Genomic DNA, 25,860 nt, shown 5'->3' with positions numbered 1-25,860 from the left:
CTTTTTCCAAATTTTACAAATTTGACACTTTTGCTTCTTCGGAGGCTGTTTTTGGGAGAAAGGTTCTTCAGGCAGTGGTTCCTTCCGTATAAAGAGCCTGCCTGTCCCTCCCGTCATCCGTGTACTTTAGCTTTGGTATTGGTATCCCAGAAGTAATGATGACCCGTGGACTGACCACACTTAACAGGAGAAAACAAAATTTATGCTTACCTGATAAATTCCTTTCTCCTGTAGTGTGGTCAGTCCATGGCCCGCCCTGTTTTTATGGCAGGTCTAAATTTTTAAATTATACTCCAGTCACCACTGCACCCTTTGGCTTCTCCTTTCTCGTTGGTTCTCGGTCGAATGACTGGGTGTGACGTAGAGGGGAGGAGCTATATAGCAGCTCTGCTGGGTGATCCTCTTGCACTTCCTGTTGGGGAGGTGTTAATATCCCAGAAGTAATGATGACCCGTGGACTGACCACACTACAGGAGAAAGGAATTTATCAGGTAAGCATAAATTTTGTTTTTAACACATTTTTAATATTTTTCATTTTTCCTTTACCTTGTAACATGTTCCACAATGCAACTTGAAAGAACATTGTTTTAGATAATCCTTTGTACACTGCTAAAATCTGTAAGTAAAGTATCACTCCATAACATTGAATTAATGCTTTTTTTCTCAATGCACTGAAAAGAGACCAAACTTGGGGAAGCACACCTGTTTAAAATAATATTTTGGCAGTGTAACGATACCGCATTTAACAACAGTTTATATTTATAAGAAAACATTTGAATGAGCTTTTGTGTCAAATAACTATTTAACTTTTTCTAAAATAGCATTGGTTCTGTTTTTTCTGTCGGTGACTGAAGCCAAAGTGTATTTTTATATACTCAGCAATTTCTTTTGTATGTTTCAGGTGCATTAACATTCAATACATTATTTTGGCAATATTTTTAGTTTCCATTCACATGTTAAAAGCCGCTCATACAGTGAAATCTTTTACAGTGAAATATTAGCAATGGAAATCAAGCAGCATTACTGGCATTGTCATTTGCCAAAAGGGTGGGAATATTTTTGGCAGCTTTTTTTTTTCTTTTTTAAATAGATGAGTAAGGACAAAGAATAACACAGACTTTGTGTTCCAAGAAAAACCTTTTATTTTTTTCCTCATTGAAACTCAGAAGTACATTCCTATGAGCCTAGTTAAGCAAAACTAAGTCATCTTAGGTGAATTGCTAAAGCTTTTGATTGCAGTGACGACTAGACAAATACATTTTTGGTGTCTGTTGAATGTCAGATTTTAGATGTAGTAGGATGAGCTCCATAAACAAATATATTTTTTTGAAGTTTTTTTTGGTGTCCAGTAGGTTAGGTATGTTTTAAAATCGTATAGCTATAACTTCATAGAGGCACTGACTTCAGAGCTACAGGGAATATTTCTACAAAAATACTACGCTCAGAGTAGAAGCCAGTTCTTCAGTCACAGAAAAGCCTGCCAGGAACCCGTTTAAACTATTTAAAATGTACATCTTGACTCTTCTTTGTCATTGGTTTTCTTCTTGTTCACTGGACTTGTTAGGGTATAGAGTGTCTCCTGCTTGTAATTTTCAAGTTGCATTGCAAGAATTTAGGCAGCTGATTTATGGCGTTTTGTTTTCTGTGCGTAAACGTGTTCTTTTAGGAGAAATGCAGTTTTTCAAGTTTCTCTCTGTATGCAAATGAAACATCACTGCATAGATATTGTACACATATGGCATTTTCTGCCAAGGCGATTTCCATCTTATTTTTATTCACATAAACCCATAACAGTTAAGGCTTATCGGCGTGTTTAAGCCATTTTGGCTAAATTAAAGGAAATAAAGAATTCCTGCTTGGCTTTCATATTCATTTTGCAGATATTTGTTTCTCCAAGATAATATGTATTCAGTACAATGAAAGTTCAGGTCTCTACTCTTTCAGTTCTTCTTCAGTAGAAAATAGCTTTTCAACCTTATGTTCTAACATTCTCTGAAGGTCTGGAAAGTCTTCATTCTGTTTTCAGTCATTCCATTCTTCCTTACAGCCTACTTTTTTTCTGTAGACCTTATATCAGCCTGCACATCTTATATCAACCTTCTAAACTATAAGCTGTCTTCGACGTTGTTGGCTGTCAAGACTATACAATGGTGTGCTCAGAGTATGGTATTTTTGTTTGCATTTCCTTTCTAGTTTTTCAAGGTTGTTCTTATTTTCAGAATGGTGTTGTAATCATAGGTATATGACTCCTCCACGTATACATGATGTGGTAAAATATCTTTTAAAACATCCATGTTGCTTCAGCAAAGAGACTGATAGCTGCTTCTTGTGCCAAATGGATTTATAATGGGCCAAATTTATTAGATAGTTGGCAATGAGGCATCTTCAATAATTCTGTGAAATACACTGTGTTTTTCTCATCCTATAATTGAAAATTGCGATATCATAGGAAATCTACCTCAGACTCATCCTCCTTTTATATGTCTTATGTCTGATCTGATTTTTTGGTCTTTATATGTTGCCACCATAAACCAAAAACATGACCAACTCATTCATAATGAATCATGCTCTGTAAAGAAAATACATTAGGCAGTAAATATTTTTAAGGATAATAATAATTCAGTATGCTATACTTATCGTTTCATTATTGTCTTGTGACAGAGCAAAATTTGAGGCTAAAGTACATACATTTATTTAACAAAAACAAAAATAATGCACCACTATGTTTTATAGTGTGCATCTTGGTCACGTGATGTCCACAGTGAATTGCAGTGCTCAGCATACTTGCCTTTGAGTTGATAACTCAGCAGATGCATGTTATATGCAACAAATATTGACTGTTTTTGTACTTTTTTCCCTAGGTATCCTTCAAATCAACATGCTGGAGAGCAGAAGTCTTTTCGTGATCTCTTACATGAAGATGAGAAGTCTGGCACTTTGATTAACTTTGTGGACAGTAATGTCAAAAGCACTATTCAACATGAGGAACCAGAACCTCTGAAGCAAGCAAGGTAAGATCATTACGTTCAAGTCCTTAGTGTTACAAATTATTTGAGTGGCCTATGAAATGCATATGGATCATTAACACTATATGGATGTTGAAGTTAAACTTATAAAGGGGCATACAATTCATAGTATACATCAGCAAATAAGCAACACACTGCAAAAAATGGTTTAAAATTATTTTACATTTGGTAATTTTGCTAACAAAATGATAAGGTTTAGCTGGAATCTATGATCCTAGTCTCCATTGCTGTGGCCAATCAGGGATGGGTATAAATTAGCCTGTGCTCTGATCCTACCAGTCCATGAGTAGAATGTTGCAAGCTCTCAAATTTTTAACTTATTTAAGTAACTTACTTTCTGTGTATGATTAAGATATTCTAACCTCTCTGGAGTGAATGGAACAAGCACTTTTCAACTGTATTTTTCAGCAAAAGCAGGCAATGTATATAGTGATATTGTTTTATTTTCCTTATTAAACATTTTATGGAAAAATTCATATAATGCCTCTTTAAACTCATTAATCTCATTAATTTTAATATGTTTGAACTTCTTCATTGATAGAAAACCAAGCAGGAAAAATACAATAATATTTAATCATTAATGAATATTGTTTACTCTGTCCTGCCTCTATGTATACACTTTCCAGAAGTTAAAGGGCCATGAAACCCAAACTTTTATTTTATGATTCAGATAGAGCATACAATTTCAGTGGTCGCTGAGGAATTTTGAAGATTGTGTGGCGCTTGACCCCATCCCTTGAATAAATCCCCGCCCCTCAGATGGCTCCACATATTTGAACCGTTATACACTAGCCCCACTGCTCTTTAAAAAATATTTTAAAAGAGAACTAGGGAATTAACTAGGTTAATTTCCAATGAATAAATTATCTCTGTCTCTCACACACACACACATATATACACTCTCACACAGATAAACACTCTTGCACACATATACACAAACTCAGACGCACACAGATACACACACATCGGTAAGCACACACAGTTACAGAAACTCTTTCACACACAGTTACACAATCTTTTTGACACATGCACACACACACACAGATAAACTCACATACACAGATACTTTCATTTTAATTGCCCTATAATTAAAAATGCAATAAAGAAAAATCAAACAGCCTACACTAAAGATACATGGGGTGCATAGTCACGTACAAACTTATGGACAAGTTTATACAGCGCAGGAAAAGACTCAAATTCACAAAGCAAAAATTGTGGAGGGCTACAGTATAACCTGTTCCTACCGTATTATCACAAGTATAGGTTGCAACTAGTGAGATAAGTCCTGGTACAGGATTCATAGGTGGCCTCAGCATCATCCAACCTTCTCCTTCAATTTTTAAAAAAAAAAGTGACAAACTTGTACCCAGGAAACTCGGTATTAAACAGGACTCACCATCCTCACAGTGTCTTCAGAGCCGGACACTGCTATGTCCCACAGCTCCAAGTATCCCCAGCTCCAAGTATCCCCAGCATGCCGCTTATCTGCTTAATGAACTTTTCCAGGAGGATCAATAACATATTCACTCCTCATTGGCGCTGAATAGCTGGGAAGTGGGAACACACAGGTAGAGAGTAGTTGCTGTGCTGGTGCTCTATGCTTGTGCAGCGCTGTAGATGCAAACAAACAGTCCCTGTGTTGATGACATCGTGGACTGGCTGAGTATGTTATTCAGCGCCCGATCCCAAATATTGAGCACAAAGGCCCGGTACAGTTCCAAAAAGTGATCAATAAAAATGCTGAATTTATTAATAATTAATCCATACAAGGGGCACAAATGATTTGTTTACAAATGAGCAAAAAAGTCTGACCAATTGCTGTGCGTAATTTTTTAATTAGCAGGAACGGTGTATATAGTAGTAGTCTGGAGTTGTAATAGCACACAAGTGTAACCCCACCCTCCCAGGCTGTCACCCAATGGGAGGAGCCTCCACTGTTAATAACAATTGTAAATAACTGTCCAATGTAATATTATCAAATGTGCTTCATTATCTTGTTATCCTTTGTTGAAAAAGCAGCAATGCATTACAGGTGACTAGCTGAAATCATCAGGTGAGCCAATGACAAGAGGCATATATGTGCAGCGACCAATCAGCAACTAGCTCCCAGTAGTACACTGGTGCTCTTGAGTATACTGATGTAGAGAAACCACATTGCCAGAATAATGCAACCTTGTTTAGGAAAAACATGGTTTAGTATTAACAGCCTCAAAATGTTTGACATATTATTGACTTGCCTTAAATATATACTCTATATTGAAATGCTTCAAAAAATGTTTCTCTAACTCTTACCCATGATTTATGCTAGCGGCAACTCAGACTCTTGCTGTAGTGCATTGGTGACATGAGCATTATCTTCTAATGGCTACATGCATTTTAGGCCCCACAGTTGACCAGAATTAAATGCAGGCTTTGGAAGGCTAATTTTAGATTATGCTGTCATATATTTTTTTAGGTGCTTCTAGGCTCTTTGAGTTAGGTATATATTTTGGCTTTTACCCAATGTATACCATACCTTGTGTGTTAGAACTGTTTATTTCTATTTTAATGTATTAGTGCTGCCTTAGCTTTGTTAAAGCCAAAGGTGACCACTCTTCCCTGTAGGTTATGGTTCCCCATATTTTTATTAGGACCTAATATTCAGTCAGGCTACAAAAAGGTGCTTCTTTGGAGTTTGGATCTGAGGACATCTAGGCTAAGGGCAACAAAAATGAATAAACAATAGTATTAATTAAATAGTAATAATAATAGTGATTTCTGGTTGCCTGGATGGGTATACGTGACCTATCAATGTGACTCTGGCCTCTGGCTGTGAGAAATATGTAAGGCAACTATAAGCTAAAATCATTGAGGCAGCAGATTTACTAGTACCTACGGCAGTACAAACATTCAATACACTCCTGGTCTTTTTGGATACATTGTCTTGGACTTTTGTGTCTAAAGGAGCATTGTCTAATATAAAGGGACTGTAAAGTCAAAATTAAACTTTCATGAGCATGCAATTTTAAACAACATTCCAATTTACTTCTGTTAACAAATTTGATTTGTTCTTTTGGTATCTTTCATTGAAGTGTAAAACTAGGTAGGCTAATAAGAGCTCAAGAGCGTGACACGTCTTTAGTACTCTATGGCAGCAGTGTTTTGCAACATTGTATAACAAAGCTACAAATAACGTTGCATAACACTGCTGCCATAGAGTACTAAAGACACGTGCACACTCCTGAGCTCTTATGAGCTTACCTATGTTTACTCTTCAATGAAAGATACCAAGAGACTGGTATTTTTTGGTACCAAACAACTAACAAAAAAAAAACTCTCACAGTGGGGTGAAAATGGTTCAGCCAGGAACAGATTAAGGATCAGATTTCTGCCCTATATGTTCTCTATCACAAAATTATTGTTAAACTTCCTGATATTCAGTCCTTTTTCAGGCAGCTGATATAGCTCAAGCCTCTTATTCTTCCAGAGACTTATCTTTGCAACTCAGTTTGACTTAGAGGGGTCTTCAGGTTTCTCTGTTTGAACTCATGCTTGGGTAAGACCTTTGTCTTAGAATATTCTTTTTACGTTGGCTAAACAGGTGTTTAAGCATTTGGCTCTACCCGATAAGGCACCTTGACTAATCATAAAGCTGTTTTGTGAACTAGTTATTCCTTTCTTACTAAGGTAGTATCTACAGATACTATCAATCAGAAGATTGAGGTTCCTTTCATAAAGCTGTTTTGCAAACTAGTTATTCCTTTCTTACTAAGGTAGTATCTACTGATACTATAAATCAGAAGATTGAGGTTCCTTCTTTGAAGAATTCTAAGCGTTTTACTTCACAACCTTGATGATGATAGAGTGAACACTATTCCTGAACGTATTGTGGCTAGTTCTTGGCCTTCCTTGCACATGTTTGACAAATTCAACCATTTTGATGTTTATGCCACAGCAAAGGCTGTCGTGCCTAATCGGAAATATGCCTACCTACCTGTATACCTATCTCATGCTGGTCTTTTGGACTGCTGCACTGCTTGGGTATTGGCTGTTATGGTTTTGTGGACTCTTATGAAAGAAAACTATAACTTGATAAATACATATCTTTCATGCTGGTCCACAAGCCCCACCCCAGTTATTGTATATACAGCTGGTGGCGGGATTTGTTTTGCACATTATTAGCCCCGCTTTGCTATTTTCCTTTTATTATTTTGCCGTTCATTCCTACTTGGCAATATGTATAACTAAGTATGGCAGGGGATTCCTGAGAGTAGAGTGGAGTAAAGCTCTGGAATGTAGTTTTTTTTTTGTTGCCTCCTCCTCATTAAAAGGAAGTATAACCCCACATGTGATGATCTAGTGGACTTTCACCATCATGAAAGGAATTAATTTATTGGGTTAGCATAAATTTAGTCTTTTTTTTCAGGGAAGACTAGTTATAACAATACAAGGCCGGACACCAGTTTAAGGATGGAGTAGATGAGAGCAGCATTTCAGTTTTCAGGATTCTTCTCTTTCAGTTCTAGTTTATTGGCTCTTAACATCTCTGCTCTATCATACAAGGTGACTACTTGGTGTTTCCTTTAGAAAGTATTTCATTTGCTTGCTTCAAATGCTGTTTGCAACGAATCAAAGCCTTTCAGATTTCTCCTCCTCAGGCGTAATTTGTTTTTCTCCCCACATGTACATTCATGTGTTACTAAACCCATGGTCCTCCTCCCCTCACCACCACATATACTGTACTGTATAAGGTAAATCAATGCACTATGTGATGATACAAGGTTGATACTACAATGTAAAACAATAGTATACAAAGGCTTACTAGGTCTCTATATGTGTGGTGCATACAATGCCTAGTTCTGGAGACACTGTTGTCGGCAATTCTTTTTTTTTCTTTTTCAAGATAGAATTTTGATGAGCTAGATTTGTAACTGATGCCTTTAAGAAGAGAGAAGGGGAGCCTGACCATTTCCAACTATGTATATAATAATAAGTAATATGATGTTTGTTTAGTACATGCCACACTTAAAAGGATACTGAACCCAATTTTTTTCTTTCATGATTCAGATAGAGCATGCAATTTTAAGCAACTTTCTAATTTACTCCTATTATCAATTTTTCTTAATTCTCTTGATATCTATATTTGAAAAGCAAGAATATAAGTTTAGAAGCCGGCCCATATTTGGTTCACAACCTGGGTTTTTCTTGCTGATTAGTGGATAAATTCATCCACCATTAAACAAGTGCTGTCCAGGGTCTGAACCAACAATTGGCTGGCTCCTTAGCTTAGATGCCTTATTTTTCAAATAAAGATAGAAATTTTAATAATAGGAGTAAATTAGAAAGTTGCTTAAAATTGCATGATCTATCTGAATCATGAAAGAAAATTTTGGGTTTAGTGTCCCTTTAAATTTATTTTCCTTTTTTCCTTACTCAAAGTACCTTGCTTTGTTTAATTGGTCACTAGAGTGTGCTGTTGCTCTTTGCAGAAAAAAGTAAAATTCAGTGAAGGGCTCTGTGATATAAATGGAAGTTGCAATAAATAGCTGAATGGATGAATGAGTATTTGCAATAATGTGTGTCATTGTAATTCTATTTGACTGATGCATAATGTTTCTTTTATCCTTGCTAGGGGGCACTGTTTCTAAGCAAACCATTTTTTTCTGTAGTCAGAATATTTGTATTAAAATATATTAAAATATATATTAAAAAAAGGCTTGGAATGGCAAACATGTATAACTTAGAATGTATGAAGAAATAAAAATGTGTGCTTATACATTCTAGAACATGGAATCTGGAGCAGGAAGGGACCTAAATCGCTGCTTTAAGTTGAATGATTCACTTCCATTCTGTTGCACGTGCTCTTAAACTGTCTATAGGAAGTAGAGCCTGAAGCACACATTTGCAGGAACTCTTTTTTTTTTTTCTTTCTGTAGCAACCAGTTGCCAGGCTTACGCGTCCATATGGTGTACTGGCTAGTGTGATACAGCCACTTATTGACGGCAGTATTGCGCTTGGCTAGTGTGATACAGCCACTTATTGTCGGCAGTATTGCACTTGGCTAGTGTGATACAGCCACTTATTGACGGCAGTATTGCACTTGGCTAGTGTGATACAGCCACTTATTGACGGCAGTATTGCACTTGGCTAGTGTGATACAGCCACTTATTGACGGCAGTATTGCGCTTGGCTAGTGTGATACAGCCACTTTTTGACGGCAGTATTGCACTTGGCTAGTGTGATACAGCCACTTATTGACGGAAGTATTGCGCTTGGCTAGTGTGATACAGCCACTTATTGACGGAAGTATTGCGCTTGGCTAGTGTGATACAGGCACTTATTGACGGCAGTATTGCGCTTGGCTAGTGTGATACAGCCACTTATTGACGGAAGTATTGCGCTTGGCTAGTGTGATACAGGCACTTATTGACGGAAGTATTGCGCTTGGCTAGTGTGATACAGGCACTTATTGACGGCAGTATTGCGCTTGGCTAGTGTGATACAGCCACTTATTGACGGCAGTATTGCACTTGGCTAGTGTGATACAGCCACTTATTGACGGCAGTATTGCACTTGGCTAGTGTGATACAGCCACTTATTGACGGCAGTATTGCACTTGGCTAGTGTGATACAGCCACTTATTGACGGCAGTATTGCGCTTGGCTAGTGTGATACAGCCACTTATTGACGGCAGTATTGCACTTGGCTAGTGTGATACAGCCACTTATTGACGGAAGTATTGCGCTTGGCTAGTGTGATACAGGCACTTATTGACGGCAGTATTGCGCTTGGCTAGTGTGATACAGCCACTTATTGACGGAAGTATTGCGCTTGGCTAGTGTGATACAGGCACTTATTGACGGAAGTATTGCGCTTGGCTAGTGTGATACAGGCACTTATTGACGGCAGTATTGCGCTTGGCTAGTGTGATACAGCCACTTATTGACGCAGTATTGCACTTGGCTAGTGTGATACAGCCACTTATTGACGGCAGCATTGTGCTTGGCTAGTGTGATACAGCCACTTATTGACGGCAGCATTGCGCTTGGCTAGTGTGATACAGCCACTTATTGACGCAGTATTGCACTTGGCTAGTGTGATACAGCCACTTATTGACGGAAGTATTGCGCTTGGCTAGTGTGATACAGCCACTTATTGACGGAAGTATTGCGCTTGGCTAGTGTGATACAGGCACTTATTGACGGCAGTATTGCGCTTGGCTAGTGTGATACAGCCACTTATTGACGGAAGTATTGCGCTTGGCTAGTGTGATACAGGCACTTATTGACGGAAGTATTGCGCTTGGCTAGTGTGATACAGGCACTTATTGACGGCAGTATTGCGCTTGGCTAGTGTGATACAGCCACTTATTGACGGCAGTATTGCACTTGGCTAGTGTGATACAGCCACTTATTGACGGCAGTATTGCACTTGGCTAGTGTGATACAGCCACTTATTGACGGCAGTATTGCACTTGGCTAGTGTGATACAGCCACTTATTGACGGCAGTATTGCGCTTGGCTAGTGTGATACAGCCACTTTTTGACGGCAGTATTGCACTTGGCTAGTGTGATACAGCCACTTATTGACGGAAGTATTGCGCTTGGCTAGTGTGATACAGGCACTTATTGACGGCAGTATTGCGCTTGGCTAGTGTGATACAGCCACTTATTGACGGAAGTATTGCGCTTGGCTAGTGTGATACAGGCACTTATTGACGGAAGTATTGCGCTTGGCTAGTGTGATACAGGCACTTATTGACGGCAGTATTGCGCTTGGCTAGTGTGATACAGCCACTTATTGACGCAGTATTGCACTTGGCTAGTGTGATACAGCCACTTATTGACGGCAGCATTGTGCTTGGCTAGTGTGATACAGCCACTTATTGACGGCAGCATTGCGCTTGGCTAGTGTGATACAGCCACTTATTGACGCAGTATTGCGCTTGGCTAGTGTGATACAGCCACTTATTGACGGCAGTATTGCGCTTGGCTAGTGTGATACAGCCACTTATTGACGGCAGTATTGCGCTTGGCTAGTGTGATACAGCCACTTATTGACGGCAGTATTGCGCTTGGCTAGTGTGATACAGCCACTTATTGACAGCAGTATTGCGCTTTGTCCTTGTCATTGACTTGGTTAGTGAAAAGCTTTTCTTTTTAACCAAGTTCCACACATCCTAAAACACATTAGCATTTAGGTTATTTATAGCACAATTTACAAGTTAACATATGTAACTGTAATCAGCAGTTACTGCACTATTGCATGTTGACTTTATTTCTCAAAACAAGAGTTTCATATCTGATATCTTGCATGATTTCATCTATTGTCTTTCATTCTTCTCATAAGCAAACATTACAAAACAGGGTCATTTGTAAATTTGCAATTCATTAATAATGTTCTCTGATGATGCCCTTTTCTAGTTACAAAATTATCATAATTACTGTGACATTTTTTCCAACAAAGGGGTAATAATTCTAGATGCCAATCAACCTAACGTAACTGCTCTGCTCAATGTATAATCCTCAGTGAGCTGCTTCATTTCTTACTTGCCTCTTCATTTTTTCACCCTTCTTAATTTATTTATTTGGTGTAAATAGGTTTAGTCTGGATTGGATGAGACTCTTAAGCGCTTGTACTTAATTACCCAATAAGGAAAGATAGTCTTACTATGTAGTTGGATTCAATTAGATCTATTTATTTTTAGAATGATAAATACATACAATAAAATTTAAAACAATAGAAATTGATTCTTAAAACAAATCTAACTGGTTGGCCAACCATACAGTGTGAATAAAATGATATAATATGTTTTCCAATCCCTGTTACTTAGTGTATTATACAAACATATCTGTATATTTGAATTTTTGAATTTTGGTTTAGCGCATACTGTTACAGCTCTACAATATTTATCTATAAAACATTTGCAGGAGTTTGTTCTATGTTTGTATCTATTAGGATTGATTTATTATGCTGAACATTTTATTGTTTCTATTAAATCATATATAGTCTTCTGGACAGCTAAGTCATAATGTGGTGGGCCACAGAAAAGCAGGATAATAGGGAAAGTGTACTGCAAAATTGGTTTCCCCTTAAAGGGACATGAAACCCAAATTTTTTCTTTCATGATTTAGAAAGAGCATACAATTATAAACAACTTTCTAATTTACTTCTATTATCTATTTTGCTTCATTCTCTTGATATTCTTTGCTGAAAATCATATCTAGATATGCTTAGTAGCTGCTGATTGGTAGCTGCACATAGATGCCTCCTGTGATTGGTTCACCGTGTGCATCGCTATTTCTTCATTACAGTATATCTAAAGAATGAAGCAAATTAGGTAATAGAAGTAAATTGGAATGTTGTTTAAAATTATATTCTCTACCTTAATCATGAAAGAAAATGTTTGGGTATAGTGTCCCTTTAATGTGTTCCCAGTGACTTGTTATACCAGTTGCAGAGTATAAAATGTATGAGAAATTACTCATTTATGATTCTTTCTGTAAATGAGCTAGCTGTATTTGCTCTTTAAAACCACAGCCCATCAAAATAGGCTCAACTTGCAGTGTGATCAGATCTCGTTATCTTATCATTTAAATGCTTTCCTTTCTTAACTCTGTCTCTGTACAATGCTTAGTAAGAACAATAGAAAATGAACATTTTAGAGTTTTATATCTTCCACTTTCTACTGGGAGTGTATTTTCTTCTGCTTGCTGTGTTTATGTTTACACAACTTTTCTATAGCCTATAATTAGTTGTAGAAACTTTCAGTATAGGTAGGGATACTACAGGCTAAGGGCAAGATTATGAGCTAAGCGCAAAATATTGCTTACCCAAAAGCGATCAACTGAGTAATACCAGCGCACGCAAATGTGCGCTGGTATAACAAGTGAGATGCAATGTGAATGCGACCTCGAGTTTGCATTGCATGGAAGTATTGCACTCACAAGAGTCCGCTTCCATAGGCTCCAATGGGAGCCTCATTCTCATGCGGTCAGATACGGCAGCGATGGGCAGCAAATTTTAAATATATATATATATATGTGTCTGTGTGTTTGTATGTGTGTGTGATAATATGTGTATATATATTTACAGGGAACACACGCAGATATAAAGGCTAACGAGCTATTAGTAAACAATTTAATACACTGCAGCAGGTAAAATTGAAGATTGGGAACAAATTAAAGGAGATACATTTTTTTGGGTAAACTGTCCCTTTAATCTATTTTTCATGTTATGGTGTTCCTGTCTTTCTAGATTACAATACAATTCATAACAGTTGTGTGTGTGGGGCATGGTACTGAATTAGCATATAAATGAAATGAACCTTTAGTAGAATGATTCAGAGGTAAACGTGCACAATACACAATGAGTGTTCAGTGGATAAATAGTATTGCAACCTCAGAAGCCTAAATTCTACGTACCCCTGGGTATATAAAAAAAGAAAGAAAGAAATGGAGAGTGATGTACATTTTTATAGTAAGGTTGTATCTATTAAATCATAATAGTAAATGTGTTCTATTAATATTTAATTCATTGTAGCCCTTGGCTTGTGGCATCAGACAAAACATCCCCATCAGCGGCTCCTGTCACTTTTACAACAATTGTGGAGGAGGAAAAGAAACAGGAAGCTGCTCTTATCAGGAGCAGAGACAAACCATTAGCACTTATCCAGGTAATGTGTTTTGTAAGGTTTAGAGCAGTCTAACTTTTCTTTTACAGGTAAATAACTGGGGCTTGTATAATAGAATGAGTGGGATGTAGTGTTATCCTTTTACTTGGTCTTGTGAATAGAGTGGTTGGCATTAGCTTGCTAATAGAGTGCTCCTTCATTATGTAGTTTTGCCACACTGACGCCATAATGCTAGAGCACTGGCTTGCACAAAACAATGCTGTTGATAGTAAGAAGACTTACTGTCCATAATTTAGGATTTCTTCTCATATAAATGAGAGCTCTTTATTCTATTGCATTTAGTGTAAATGTAGTGTATAGGCTTATAAATAAAGTTATCATAACTGTAATATCTGCATTTCCTTATTATATTTAGCTTAATTTTTAATCAGGCAGTCACACATGTTAGAGATTAGAAATGTCAGGGCTCTGTTTAAATATCTGTTCAAAGACTTAAGAACCAGCCAAAAAATGATGAGCCGTAAAAGATATCTCGTGTGGGAGTATAAATTCACTAGATATGATGGGTTATTATAGTAATTAAAAAAAAAAAAACTTCCTTGAGTTTAAAAACATGTAAAGCCTGTTCACTAAATTTAATTAAAACAATTCACATATTTTTTAATAGGCTACAAACATAACTAGCACACCAATTGTCATAGTATGAGGTCTGCTACTGTAAGAACCAGTGAAATCAATGTTTGTTTTTTGGAGATTATAATAAAGTGCATAGAGATCCTACATATTTTAGTGAAAAGTCTCAGAGCTTCTTACAAAAATAATAATCCTTGTTTTCTATTATTTTCTAGAGCCTGTACTCTAAAGTGGAGCCTATGCACGATAATTTGCATAGCTTGAATGCATGAATACTATTTCTCATTGTAATGACAATAGATGTGAGAGAAACATTATTAAAGGGATATGAAAGTGATATGATTCAGATAGAGCATAACATTTTTTTTTTTTTTTTTTTTTTTTTGGTTTTAATACTTTTATTGAGAATATTCCAAGGTATACATAGGTTAACATAAAAACAAAAGTTTCAAATCAACAATGGTTATTACAGTAGATAGGACATTGTTACAAATATTTCACTGTTCTTACAACAGAAAGACTCGAGGTTAGCTATTGCTAGTGGTTTAGATGGAAAATACCAATACAGTTGCCGTCTATATGTATGAATCATCTATAAGTGATGAATTAGTAAGAGTGACTGTCTCCTGACTGCTATGGATGGGTTACATTTAATAGTTGTTTTAGGAATCTAGGTTTTAGGAAATCATAGCTGAGGATTTTTTTGTTTGGTCGGTGCCTGAGAGGTTGTGAGGGAATTAGTTGGTGTTAATTGTTTATGTATTCCTCCCATAGAAATACTATGTTATGATATTCGTCTATTCGTTTGGTGTGAGTGTAATGGTATTTTTCTAAGTGGAGATAGTGTGTGACTTTCGCTTTCCATATTGCAGGTGATGGCAAGGTTGTTTTTTTCCAGTTCAGTGGTATTAACCTCTTTGCTGTATTAATTGCGATGGTGAGAAGTGTTCGTTTTAATTTGCATGTGATTTTAGGGAATTTATTAAATAGAAAAACCCACGGTGTGAATGGGAGTGTCGCCCCTAGCAACCTTTCCATCTCTGGTTTGAGGGCGTGCCAATAGGATATTACTACCGGGCAGGTCCACCATACATGTGCGAAACCTGCCGGCTGTCCGCACTCCCTCCAGCACATGGCAGTCGCGTTGGGAAATAAATGGTGTAGTCGAGCAGGTGTGTAGTACCATCTGCTCAATAATTTTATATTCATCTCTAGCATTGAGATAGATGATGAGGCTTTAGTCATTTGTTGGAAAATGATAGTCCAGTCTTGTGGGTCTAAGGTATTTTCTAAGTCTGTTTCCCATTTAGCTATATAAGTGGGGGGTGTTGTATGGGACACCTGCAATAGCATGTTATATACTAAAGATAAGATTCCCCTCTGTGGGTGGGGTTGGAAGCATACTGTTTCGAATTGGGATAGGCGTCTATTTAATTGGGATCTAAAAGGGTGTGTGGATAGGTAGTGTTTCAGCTGTGTATAGGTGAACCAGTTTTGAAAGTGTGTTCCAAGAATGTCACTGACTACCTGTTGAGGTTGGATGCCTTTATCCTTGTATAAGAGGTGATGTGGGATTGAGCTTTGCAAAAAGGAGGAAGAGTGGGCTGCATTAGGTGTTTTTATTAAGGAGGAGAGCGGTGTATTTTTGCTAACTGGTGTTAGGGGAGAATACATTGTGGAGATCTTCGGGTGTTTCTTGAGTATTTTGTCCCATTGTCTAAATGTTTCGTTCACCAGGCTTGGAGTTGTATGTAATAATTTACGGTGGGCGTTGGGGATCCAGCAATTCCCACATAGATAGTTCTTATCAGAGAGTGTTTGCTCTAGTTGGATCCACTCTTTGTTCGTGTTATGCTTACACCAGTCGACTATTCGTGTGAGGAATACTGCCTGTCTGTAACGTGATATATTGGGAGCTCCCACCCCACCCAACTCCTTTGGACGATATAAAGTGGAGGTGGCAATTCGAGGTCGTTTACGTGACCATATGAAATAATTGATTTGTCTTTGTAAGGAGAATATTAGATGTTCTGGGAGCGGGATCGGGAGGGTTTGCAGAACATATAGAATTTTAGGTAGGATGATCATTTTGATCGCGTTAATTTTCCCTAACCAGGAGAGAGGTTTAGGGTTCCATGTATTAAGGGTGTTGTGGATTGTTGCAGCAAGAGTTTTATAATTTGAGGAGATCATGGTATCCGCGGATGGTGCAATGTATACTCCTAAGTATTTTATGGCTGTGGGTTGTATGCGGAAATGGTGGCGCTGTTGGATTCTGTCTATTATGTCTGAGTGTAAGTGTGTGGCCAGTAGTTCAGATTTCGTAATGTTAACTTTAAAGTTGGAGTATGTACCATAAAGTTGTAGAGTTTGCATCAGGGGGGGTAATGATTGTTCAGGGTCTGTTAATGTTAGGAAAATATCATCTGCATATAAAGTTATCTTATATATAGTGGAACCAATCTGGAACCCTTGGATATTGGTGTTGTTTCTCACCTGAGAGGCTAGCACCTCCATTGCCATTATGAAGAGGAGGGGTGAGAGTGGGCAGCCCTGTCTTGTTCCATTAGTTATATTGAAAGGGGAAGAGATGGAGTCATTCAGTTTGATTTTGGCTTGTGGATTATTATAAAGGGTAAATATTTTTCCTATGATCTCTTGGGGGAAACCAAATACGTGCATAGTTTGTTTCAGGAAAGACCAATTTAGCCTATCAAAGGCCTTTTCCGCATCCATTGACACGAATACTGACGGGATTTTTTGGGTTGTTGCATATTCCATTAGGTTTATTATTTTGGTGGTGTTATCCCTAGCTTCTCTAGAAGGAGTAAAGCCTGCTTGGTTGATGTGTATAATAGAGGGTAAGATTAAATTAATTCTGGTGGCTATGATTTTTGCAAAAAGTTTTACATCAAAGTTTAAAAGGGAAATAGGGCGGAAGTTTGCAGGTGTGTCTGGGGGTTTACCTGGCTTCGGGAGCACAACTACTTGGGCTTCTAGCATTGAAGATGGGAAGGGATTGTCACCTGTTACTTCGTTGAACATCGTAGTGAGGTGAGGCGTTAGTGCGGCCGAGAAAGTCTTATAGTATTTGGCTGTGAAGCCGTCTGGTCCTGGACTTTTCCCAATTTTTAGGGTCTTAATGGCTGTTTGAACTTCTTGGGGGGATATTGATTTATTAAGTTGATCTTTTTGATCGTTTGTCAGCACTGGCATTGGATATTTTGTTATATATTCTATAAGTTTTGCTGTATGATCCATTGTGGGGGCTTCTGATTGGAGATTATATAGTGATGTGTAGTATTCATGAAAGGACTTCATGATGTCTGGGGTAGTTTGAAGTGGTTTTCCCCTGGGGTTGTGTAACTCATAAATGTGTGATTTGAATCGTTTTTTCTTTAACGCTCTAGCTAAAAGTTTGCCGGCCCTATTATTTTCGAAGTAAAACATGCTGTTAGTTCTTTTACATTGGGAGTGGTATTCTATGTCTAAAAAGTTGTCTAGTTCTTCTCGGGTTGTTTGGATTTCGGTTAGAATGCTAGTATTTGTTGGAGATTGCTTATGTATGTACTCGAGCTGAGCATATTTTGTTGTCAGGTCTTGGTATTTTTTACGATTGGTCTGAGTGTAGTGGGCTTTCATTTTGATTAGCTCCCCACGGAGTACACACTTATGTGCTTCCCAAATAGAGAAGTTATTGTTAATCGAGTTTGAATTTATGGCAAAATACTCTTCAATAGATCTGGTTAATTTAGGGATTTGGTCTGGGTGATCGAGAAGACTATCATCCATTTTCCATTGATATGGATTAAGGGGGGTATTGGGCCAAGTGAATTTTAGTTGGACTGATGAGTGGTCTGACCAGAAAGTAGGTATTATGTCGCACCTATTTATGTGGGTGAGGCCGCTCTGATTTGTAATGATGTAGTCTAATCTACTGTAAGATTTGTTGGGATGGGAAAAGAAGGTGTAATCCCTTTTCTCTCGGTGCATAAATCTCCAGGCATCGTAAAGATTCATATCTCTCATTCCTTGCCAGATGGCTCTGGAGAGTTTTTTAGGGATTTGTATGTTTTCATTAGTGCTGTCGATGGTGGGCTGTAACGGCACATTGAAGTCACCGGATAGAAAAATTGGACCTTTAGCTAGGTCCAATATCCTCGTGAACATAGTGCGGAAAAAAGGGAGTTGGTGAGTGTTAGGGGCATATATATTTATGAGTGTTATGGGTCTGCCATACAGCAGGCCCATCAGACCTAGGAATCGGCCTTCTCTGTCTGCTACTCTTTTGATTATGGTAAATGGGGTGGACTTGTGTAGTAAGATGCTCACTCCATTCTTTTTATTCGGACCGGTGCTGTGAAAATGATTGGTGAAGTGTTTTCCGAAATATTTGGGAATGTTGCGTGTTTTAAAGTGTGTTTCTTGGAGGAAGAGTATATCTATGTGACGTTTTGTTAGATCTGACAGAGCTTTGGATCTTTTTTGTGGTGAATTAAATCCCTTTACGTTTTGAGTCAGGAGGGTCAGTTGTGGAGGTGGGTCACGGGTCAATGACGGCATTACAGGGTTGTAGGTGTTCGAGATGTGGTTGAAAGCTATGGCGTGTGTTGGTATAAGGCTCGAGAATAATGTGGATGGTCGTGTTCAATGTGACAGATTTTGAAATGGCAACAGGATAAACAAACAGTATGTAACAATGTAACCAATTGTTCTGCAGAAAAAACATGTTAAACATATTAAACAAACTAAACATATTAAACAGGTAGAACTTACAAATAGCTCTCTGCCTAATGTAGGACATTTCTGAGAGCACTCGTTGGGGGGAATACAGTTGGTTAACCTTTATAGTATATGTATAATTATCAATCCCATAGATTAAAGATGGTGAAGTTGTTTTGTAATTTAAGTATAAGCCAGACATTTCACTTATTCTGGGAGGAAAGATACCGTTTCCAAATACATGCATGTATAGTTGTTAGTAGAATACACAATTATTCCTTTTGGTATTAGCAGGTTTAACTATCATCATAAAACTTTGCATGACAAATAAAACACAATGATCCATTTTACTTTCCCCTCCCTTTTTTTTTTTTTTTTTTTTCTTTTTTTTCTTTTTTCCCTCCCTACATCCCCCCCCCCCTTGTTATATACTTAACAGAGTCTCAGTAGAGAATGAGGTCTATCTTGCCAGTTCAGTGGGTTGAATCCTTATACGTGTCTTGGCTTTGTTGTGAGCCAAGAGGTGATATCTGGTTGGTGCGGGGAGATTGGGGCTGGGTGGGATATCTGCCTTGTCTGCCAGTAGTTGATGTTTCAGGTGTGAATAAGCCTCTGGTGTTGTTTGACGTTGGAGGTCTGGGTTGGCTCTGGATGGTGGGGTCTGGTGGGGGGTCTATCCCCAACAATCTGCAAAAAGAGTCAATGTCTTCAGGTGATTTACATGTTAGTCGGGTGTTGTTTCTAAGTACCCAGACCTGGGTGGGAAAGCCCCATCTGTACGGGATCTTTTTATTGCGGAGAAGTGTTGTTAATGGGTTGAACTCTTTTCTTCGCTGCAATGTCTGTGAGGCCAAATCTTGGTAAAATTGGAGAACATTGTCGCGGAATCTGATTGGTTGTAGCTTCCTTGATTGGTTTAGGAGCATTTCTTTTTCGAGGAAATTCTTAAAGCGAATTATGATGTCTCTTGGAGGTGCCGTGTCTGGAGGCTTTGGCCTTAGAGATCTGTGGGCTCGCACCCATTGGATATCGGAGGTGTATGCTGAATCTTTTATTTGTTGGAATAATGATTGGAGGTAGACTGGGTAGTCTCGGGGTAGGACACTCTCTGGTACTCCTCTGATCCGTATATTCTTACGGCGGCTCCTGTTCTCTAGGTCTTCTAATTTTTCCTGGAGTGAGGAGATGATGACTTGGTGAGAGGCAACTTGATCTGTGAGGGACTGGACATCTTCTTTTATTTCATCTTGATTAGTCTCCAAGGAGTCTACTTGGAGTCCTATTGTATGGATGTCTTGCTTCATGCTTGCCAATTCTTCTCTAATGCATGTGCGCACGATGTCTGCAATATCTTGCTTAGATGGGAGGCCTTGGAGAATAGTTGCCGTAAAATTAGTGTCTTCTTCTTGTGAAGTAGGTAGATTAGAGGCTTGGCAGTCCACAGACAGTCTCTTGTCTCTCGCCTCTGTTGTGTCTGTTGTTTGCATATAGGAAGATATGTTAGCCGTTTTAACAGCAGGCGGCTTTAGGGGTTTATCTTGTTTTAGCCTTCTGGACGCCATTTCTGTCAGTTCAAAGAAGAAATCTATTGGGAGAAGTCTGTTTGGGTATATCTCTAGAGTTTTGTTATTGATGTTCTGTAATATTTCCTGTGGAAGTAGTTGATTAGACTGTCACAATGGCAATACTTGAATTTTTATTGTAGAAGTCTGTCAAAGAAAGCTGTATCACTTTAGATTTCAACAAGCACCTTCCAATTATCTGCATTAGAGGTTGTGCTAGTTCGCTGCAGAATTGTTATTTTGGGCTCTTACTGGATTATATCCGTAGTGCACTCCTTTTGATATCTTTTGTCTGTGAAGGATTCCTACAGCATGCAGGGTTTAGTTGTGGGTCCCTGTTCTGATAAGTAGTGCTTTATAGATAGGATGTGTTGGGAAGCACTATGTTTGTCTCTAAGCCTTGACACTTCTCTCCCCACAGCCTTCACAATGTTCAGACTGTGGAGCTATAGTGCTTTCAAAGATGGCGCTCAAAGTTCTTTATTTGCTTGCCCCTCCTAAGCGGTAGGGTTAGAAGCTAGGTGTTTATTCTGCCTTTTGTTTGGATACTGCTTCTTGCTTATAGAGCTTCTAGTAGCCTTTCTGGGGTATGGTGCCTAAATTTGTTTGATTAATTAGCTCTGTGTGCGGTGTTGTGTTGCAGTTGAGCTGTAACAGATGCGGCGTGGCAGAATGTATATGTTACAATGGCGGCCAGTACACTTCCGGGATGACCCTATGCCCTGGTCGCGGTCTGGGGTCTGAAGGCTTTAGTATAAAGCAGCTCCTCTCCTCTTTATATTTATTTATGTCAGTCACCGTAACTGTGGGGGCAGGGGGGTTTCTCTGATCCTACCTTTATTTAGCTCAGATGCGGTGGCCGTGGCAGCGGTAATGGCGGGCGTGATGTTTCTGGAGCGGGCTGCCTAATGGTTACCGCTTATCACCGCCTTGTTGTGTAGGGAGACTTGTTGTCACTGAGCCCACTTAGTGTGGACAATTAGCATCTGGCTCCTTTTTGATCGCTGGAGTAGTCGGTAGGTGCCGGGTGTTTAACGCGGTAAGTTCATCTCCTCCGGCCATGAACCTTACAGCACAGTCTCAGATGGCTTCTTTCTCTCTTTACCGCAGGTTTATATAGTTGCAGCAGGTGTCCTCGACTTGTCAGCAATAAGTATGATCGTTATTGATGTTAATTGGGACAAATTTTAGTGGGATTTAGGATGTTTTTAAGGTTACCATCACGGAGCTCCGGAATTACGCTGCTCTCATGGCAGCAGCCGGCTCCGCCCCAGAGCATAACATTTTAAACAACTTTTTAATTTTTCTTTGTTCTCTTGGTATGGCAGCACTATTTCCTGTCATGTAGTGCTTCAGATGTCTACCTAGGTATCTCTTCAACACAGAATATCATGAGAATGAAGCAAATTTTATAATAGAAGTAAATTGGAAAGTTTTTTTTTTTTTAAATGGTCTGCTCTGAATCACAAAAGAAACATTTTGGAGTTTTCATTCGTTTTAATTCTTTTGTTAATTGTTAGAACTTAATTATTAAGTACAGTACTAGGTGATAAGCTTGCCCAGAGGGCAGTCTGTGTTTAAAAAACTGCAATCCCCAAAGCTAATATTACAAAAAATAAAACATTTAAAATTACAGAAAGAAATAAACAAAGCTATCCAAAATAAAAAAAATTAAGCCTAAACTAATACCCCTATAAAAAATCCCACCCACCAAAAAAACACCCCCCCCTAAGCTATCAATAAATTATCAATAGCCCTCTTAAAGGGCCTTTTGTAGGACATTGCCCGAAAGAAATCAGCTCTTTTACGTGTAGAAATAACAAAGTACCTCCTACCAGTAAAACCCCTCACCCAACCAACCCCCCAAAATAAAAAAAAACAAAGTCTAAAAAAAACCTAAGCTACCCTTAAAAGGGCAATCGGCTCTTTTACTGCCCAAAAAACCCTAATCTAAAAAAAAAAAGCCACCCTAAGAAATAAAAAATAAGCCTAAGACTATGCCACAAATAGGTACTCACCGTTCCTGAAGTCCAGCGGTGAAGGTCTTCTTCCAGGCGGCTTCATCATCTTCTATCTTCATCCGTAGCGAAGGTGGCATGGAGGTGCTGATTGGTCTTCCCCGATGTGCGGATCCGGAGCAGCGATTCTCAGCGCCAGTCTTCAGCGGCGGAGGTCCAAAGCAGCGTGGAGGCTCCTCTTCATGCGATCGTCTGCCACACACTGAAGATTAAATGCAAGGTACCCCATATTTATTGGGCTACCTTGCATTCCTATTGGCTGAAATGTTGAAATCAGCCAATAGGATGAGAGCTGCTGAAATCCTATTGGCTGATTTGAACAGCCAATAGGATTTTCGTAGCTCTAATCCTATTGGCTGATTTTAAAATTTAAGCCTATAGGAATGCAAGGTACCTCAAATTGAATGCGGTACCTTGCATTCAATTTTCAGTGTACAACGGAGATTGGATGAAGAGAAGCCTCCACACCGCTTTGGACCTCCTCGCTGCCTTCGCTTCGGATGAAGATAGAAAATGATGAAGCCACCTGGAAGAAGACCTTCTTCACCAGACTTCTGTAACAGTTCATGAGAACGAAGCAAATTTGATAATAGAAGTACATTGGAAACTTTTTTTTTTAATGGTATGCTCTATCTGAATCACAAAAGAAACATTTTGGAGTTTTCATTCGTTTTAATTATTTTGTTAATTGTTGGAACTTAATTATTAAGTACAGTACTAGGTGATAAGCCTGCCCTGAGTGCAGTCTGTGTTTAAAAAACTACAAACCCCAAAGCTAATATTACAAAAAATAAAAAAATGTAAAATTACAGAAAAAAATAAAACTAAACTAATGCCCCTATAAAAATAAAAAATCCCCCCAAAATAAAAACACCCCCTAAACTATCAATAAACTGCCAATAGCCCTTTAAAGGGCCTTTTGTAGGGCATTGCCCGAAAGAAATCAGCTCTTTTACATGTAGAAATAACAAAGTACCCCCTAACAGTAAAAACCCCCACCCAACCAACCCCCCAAAATAAATAAAAACGAAGTCTAAAAAAACCTAAGCTACCCATTGCCCCTAGAGGGGCATTTGTATGGACATTGCCCTTAAAAGGGGATTCAGCTCTTTCACTGCCCTTAAAAGGGCAATCGGCTCTTTTACAGACCAAAAAACCCTAATCTAAAAAAGAAAAAAGTCACCCAAGAAATAAAAAATAAGCCTAAGACTAGGCCCCAAATAAGTACTAGCTTTTTATTTTCATAGCGATTAGGTTTTTTGGGCTTTTTTATTTTTTGTAATTCTAGATTAATTTTTTGTAATTTAATGTTAGTTTTTTTTTTTTAAATTACTGTTAGGATTTTTTATTTTAATTGTTACTTAGTTTATGTAATTGGGGGTAATTTAGGGGGTGTTAGGTTAGGGGGCTTAGTAATTAAATTAGTTATTTGTGTTGTGGGGTGTTAGCGGTTTAGGAGTTAATAAGTTAATTAGGTTTATTGCAATATGGGGGTTTGGCGGTTTTGGGGTTAATTAGGTTTATTGTGATGGGGGTTGGCGGTTTAGGGGTTAATAGGCTAATTCGGTTTATTGTTATGTGGGGGGTTGGTGGTTTAGGGGTTAATGTTAATGTTATTTGTGTTTAATTTGCAGATAAGGGGTTAATTACTTTATTATTTTGCGATGTGGGGGTTGGCGGTTTAGGTGTTTGTTAATACTTTGTGTGGGAGGTTGTTTTTTTGTTGTTATACTTTGTGTGGGCGGTTAGTTTTTTTTATTTTGTGCGGGTCGGTTAATTTTTTTTATTTTGTGTGGGTGGTTACGTGTTTTTTTTAATTTTTTTTATTTTTTTTTTTAAGTCTTTGTTTGCCTACCCTGCATCCAGGTGGATTCGGAAAATGGCAGGGTTGTCACCACCCTGCCATTTTCGGAATCCACCTGGATGCAGCTAGCATCCAGGTGAATTATTTTGGCTTCGCGCACAGCCAACATTTTTTTAAGGATGCGTGCGCAACTGGCGACATCGACGGACGCGTTTCAAACGCAATTTAGTATAGATGTAGCGATTGGGCACTTTAGAATTAATAGCGGGTAATAGAGCGGAAAACTCTTTCTGTAGTGAATAACAAACGTCTAGTGTAAATGATTGTTATCCATTACTGAATTTAAGGGGAAACGAGATATAAAATTCAAAATTAGTTACAATTTTTTCCCTACTTCTCCTTCACTACTCTTAATGGCACACAATTCCAATCTTTAGGTACCAATAAGACCACAGGGCTGGCAGTTGAAGGCAGAAATTTAGCTTTGAGAAATTTTGGCTTGTGATTCAAGTGTGGTTTGTTAGAGCTTACATTTCTAGGTTCCAGGAACAGGTTTCCAGCTTTCAAGTGTTGACAAGCCCTGCTCTCTATCAAAAGCTTGTGTATTTTAGGTTAGACATTGTTGTATTAAACTGAAATCCATGTATAAGCTGCCATATTGGTGTAAATGCTACAATTTTACAGAGATGTTTATATTTTATTTTTTGCCTTTTAGATCGAAGAACGAGCAATTCAAGACTTGTTGATATACTACCAGGCATTTGACAACCCAGAAGAATATATCATTGTTGAAAGGGCTGTGCAAGGGCCTATAGCAATACCAATGTGGAACAAACATTGAATGTAATAGATGCATGCTGTTTTATTGGTACAAAGAGTCACTTCTTCATTGTATTTATGAAGTCTCATTAATAAGTACATTTTATTTTGCTATATATCCTTAGATTGTTTTGCAATAACTTAGCATTCTTTTTTTTATTTTTTTGCCCCAATTTACAAAACTCTTAGGCTTACAACATATTTGGTACATAGGAACTTTGTATATGTTATTTCATTTAAAAAAAAAATGTGAATTTGAAATAATTGACATTTGAATGTTGATACTACAGTATCTTCTCAAACAAAATTGTTGAAAATTAAAAGTGTGCATTCATCACTCGTGTCTGTTTTTGTTTATATTTGTTTTTAATGTATCAGTCTTTTTACGCCTAAGCAGCCATCGGTATGTTTTAGTCTTAGGTTCACTTATATTTCCTCACATGGCAAAAAAGTTGCACTGTCTCTTTAAGAAAATTGCTATTTGCCTTATGCAGTTAGTTAGTGGTTCAACTCATGATGGATGAAGTTAGGGTTCGGGACACAAGGGGGATCAAAGAGGGGGGGTTATTCAATATAATATGTGTATGGTTTGTTTTAGTGTTTTTTCTCACAGGCCTTATCCTGCAGATCATTCTCCAGCCCCCCTCCCCCTTTTGGCTCCCT

At 38.2% G+C, this 25,860-nt stretch overlaps 1 protein-coding gene across 1 annotated transcript in view; it reads left to right on the top strand.

The window, feature by feature from the left end:
* The window catches only part of IBTK (inhibitor of Bruton tyrosine kinase), a 244,926-nt gene extending 219,392 nt beyond the window's left edge, over nt 1-25,534 (top strand). Inside the window, exons 26-28 of the mRNA XM_053710478.1 lie at nt 2,862-3,011; nt 13,549-13,681; nt 25,094-25,534. Coding sequence (XP_053566453.1) covers nt 2,862-3,011; nt 13,549-13,681; nt 25,094-25,219 — 409 coding nt within the window. The 3' untranslated portion in view covers nt 25,220-25,534. The remainder of the gene's footprint in view (nt 1-2,861; nt 3,012-13,548; nt 13,682-25,093) is intronic.
* Nucleotides 25,535-25,860: the final 326 nt, after the last annotated feature.

Source organism: Bombina bombina, chromosome 4, assembly GCF_027579735.1.
Source record: "Bombina bombina isolate aBomBom1 chromosome 4, aBomBom1.pri, whole genome shotgun sequence".
NCBI classification, from domain to species: Eukaryota; Metazoa; Chordata; class Amphibia; order Anura; family Bombinatoridae; genus Bombina; species Bombina bombina.
Note: the sequence above shows the minus strand (reverse complement) of the source record. Positions and strands in the feature narration are given on the sequence as shown.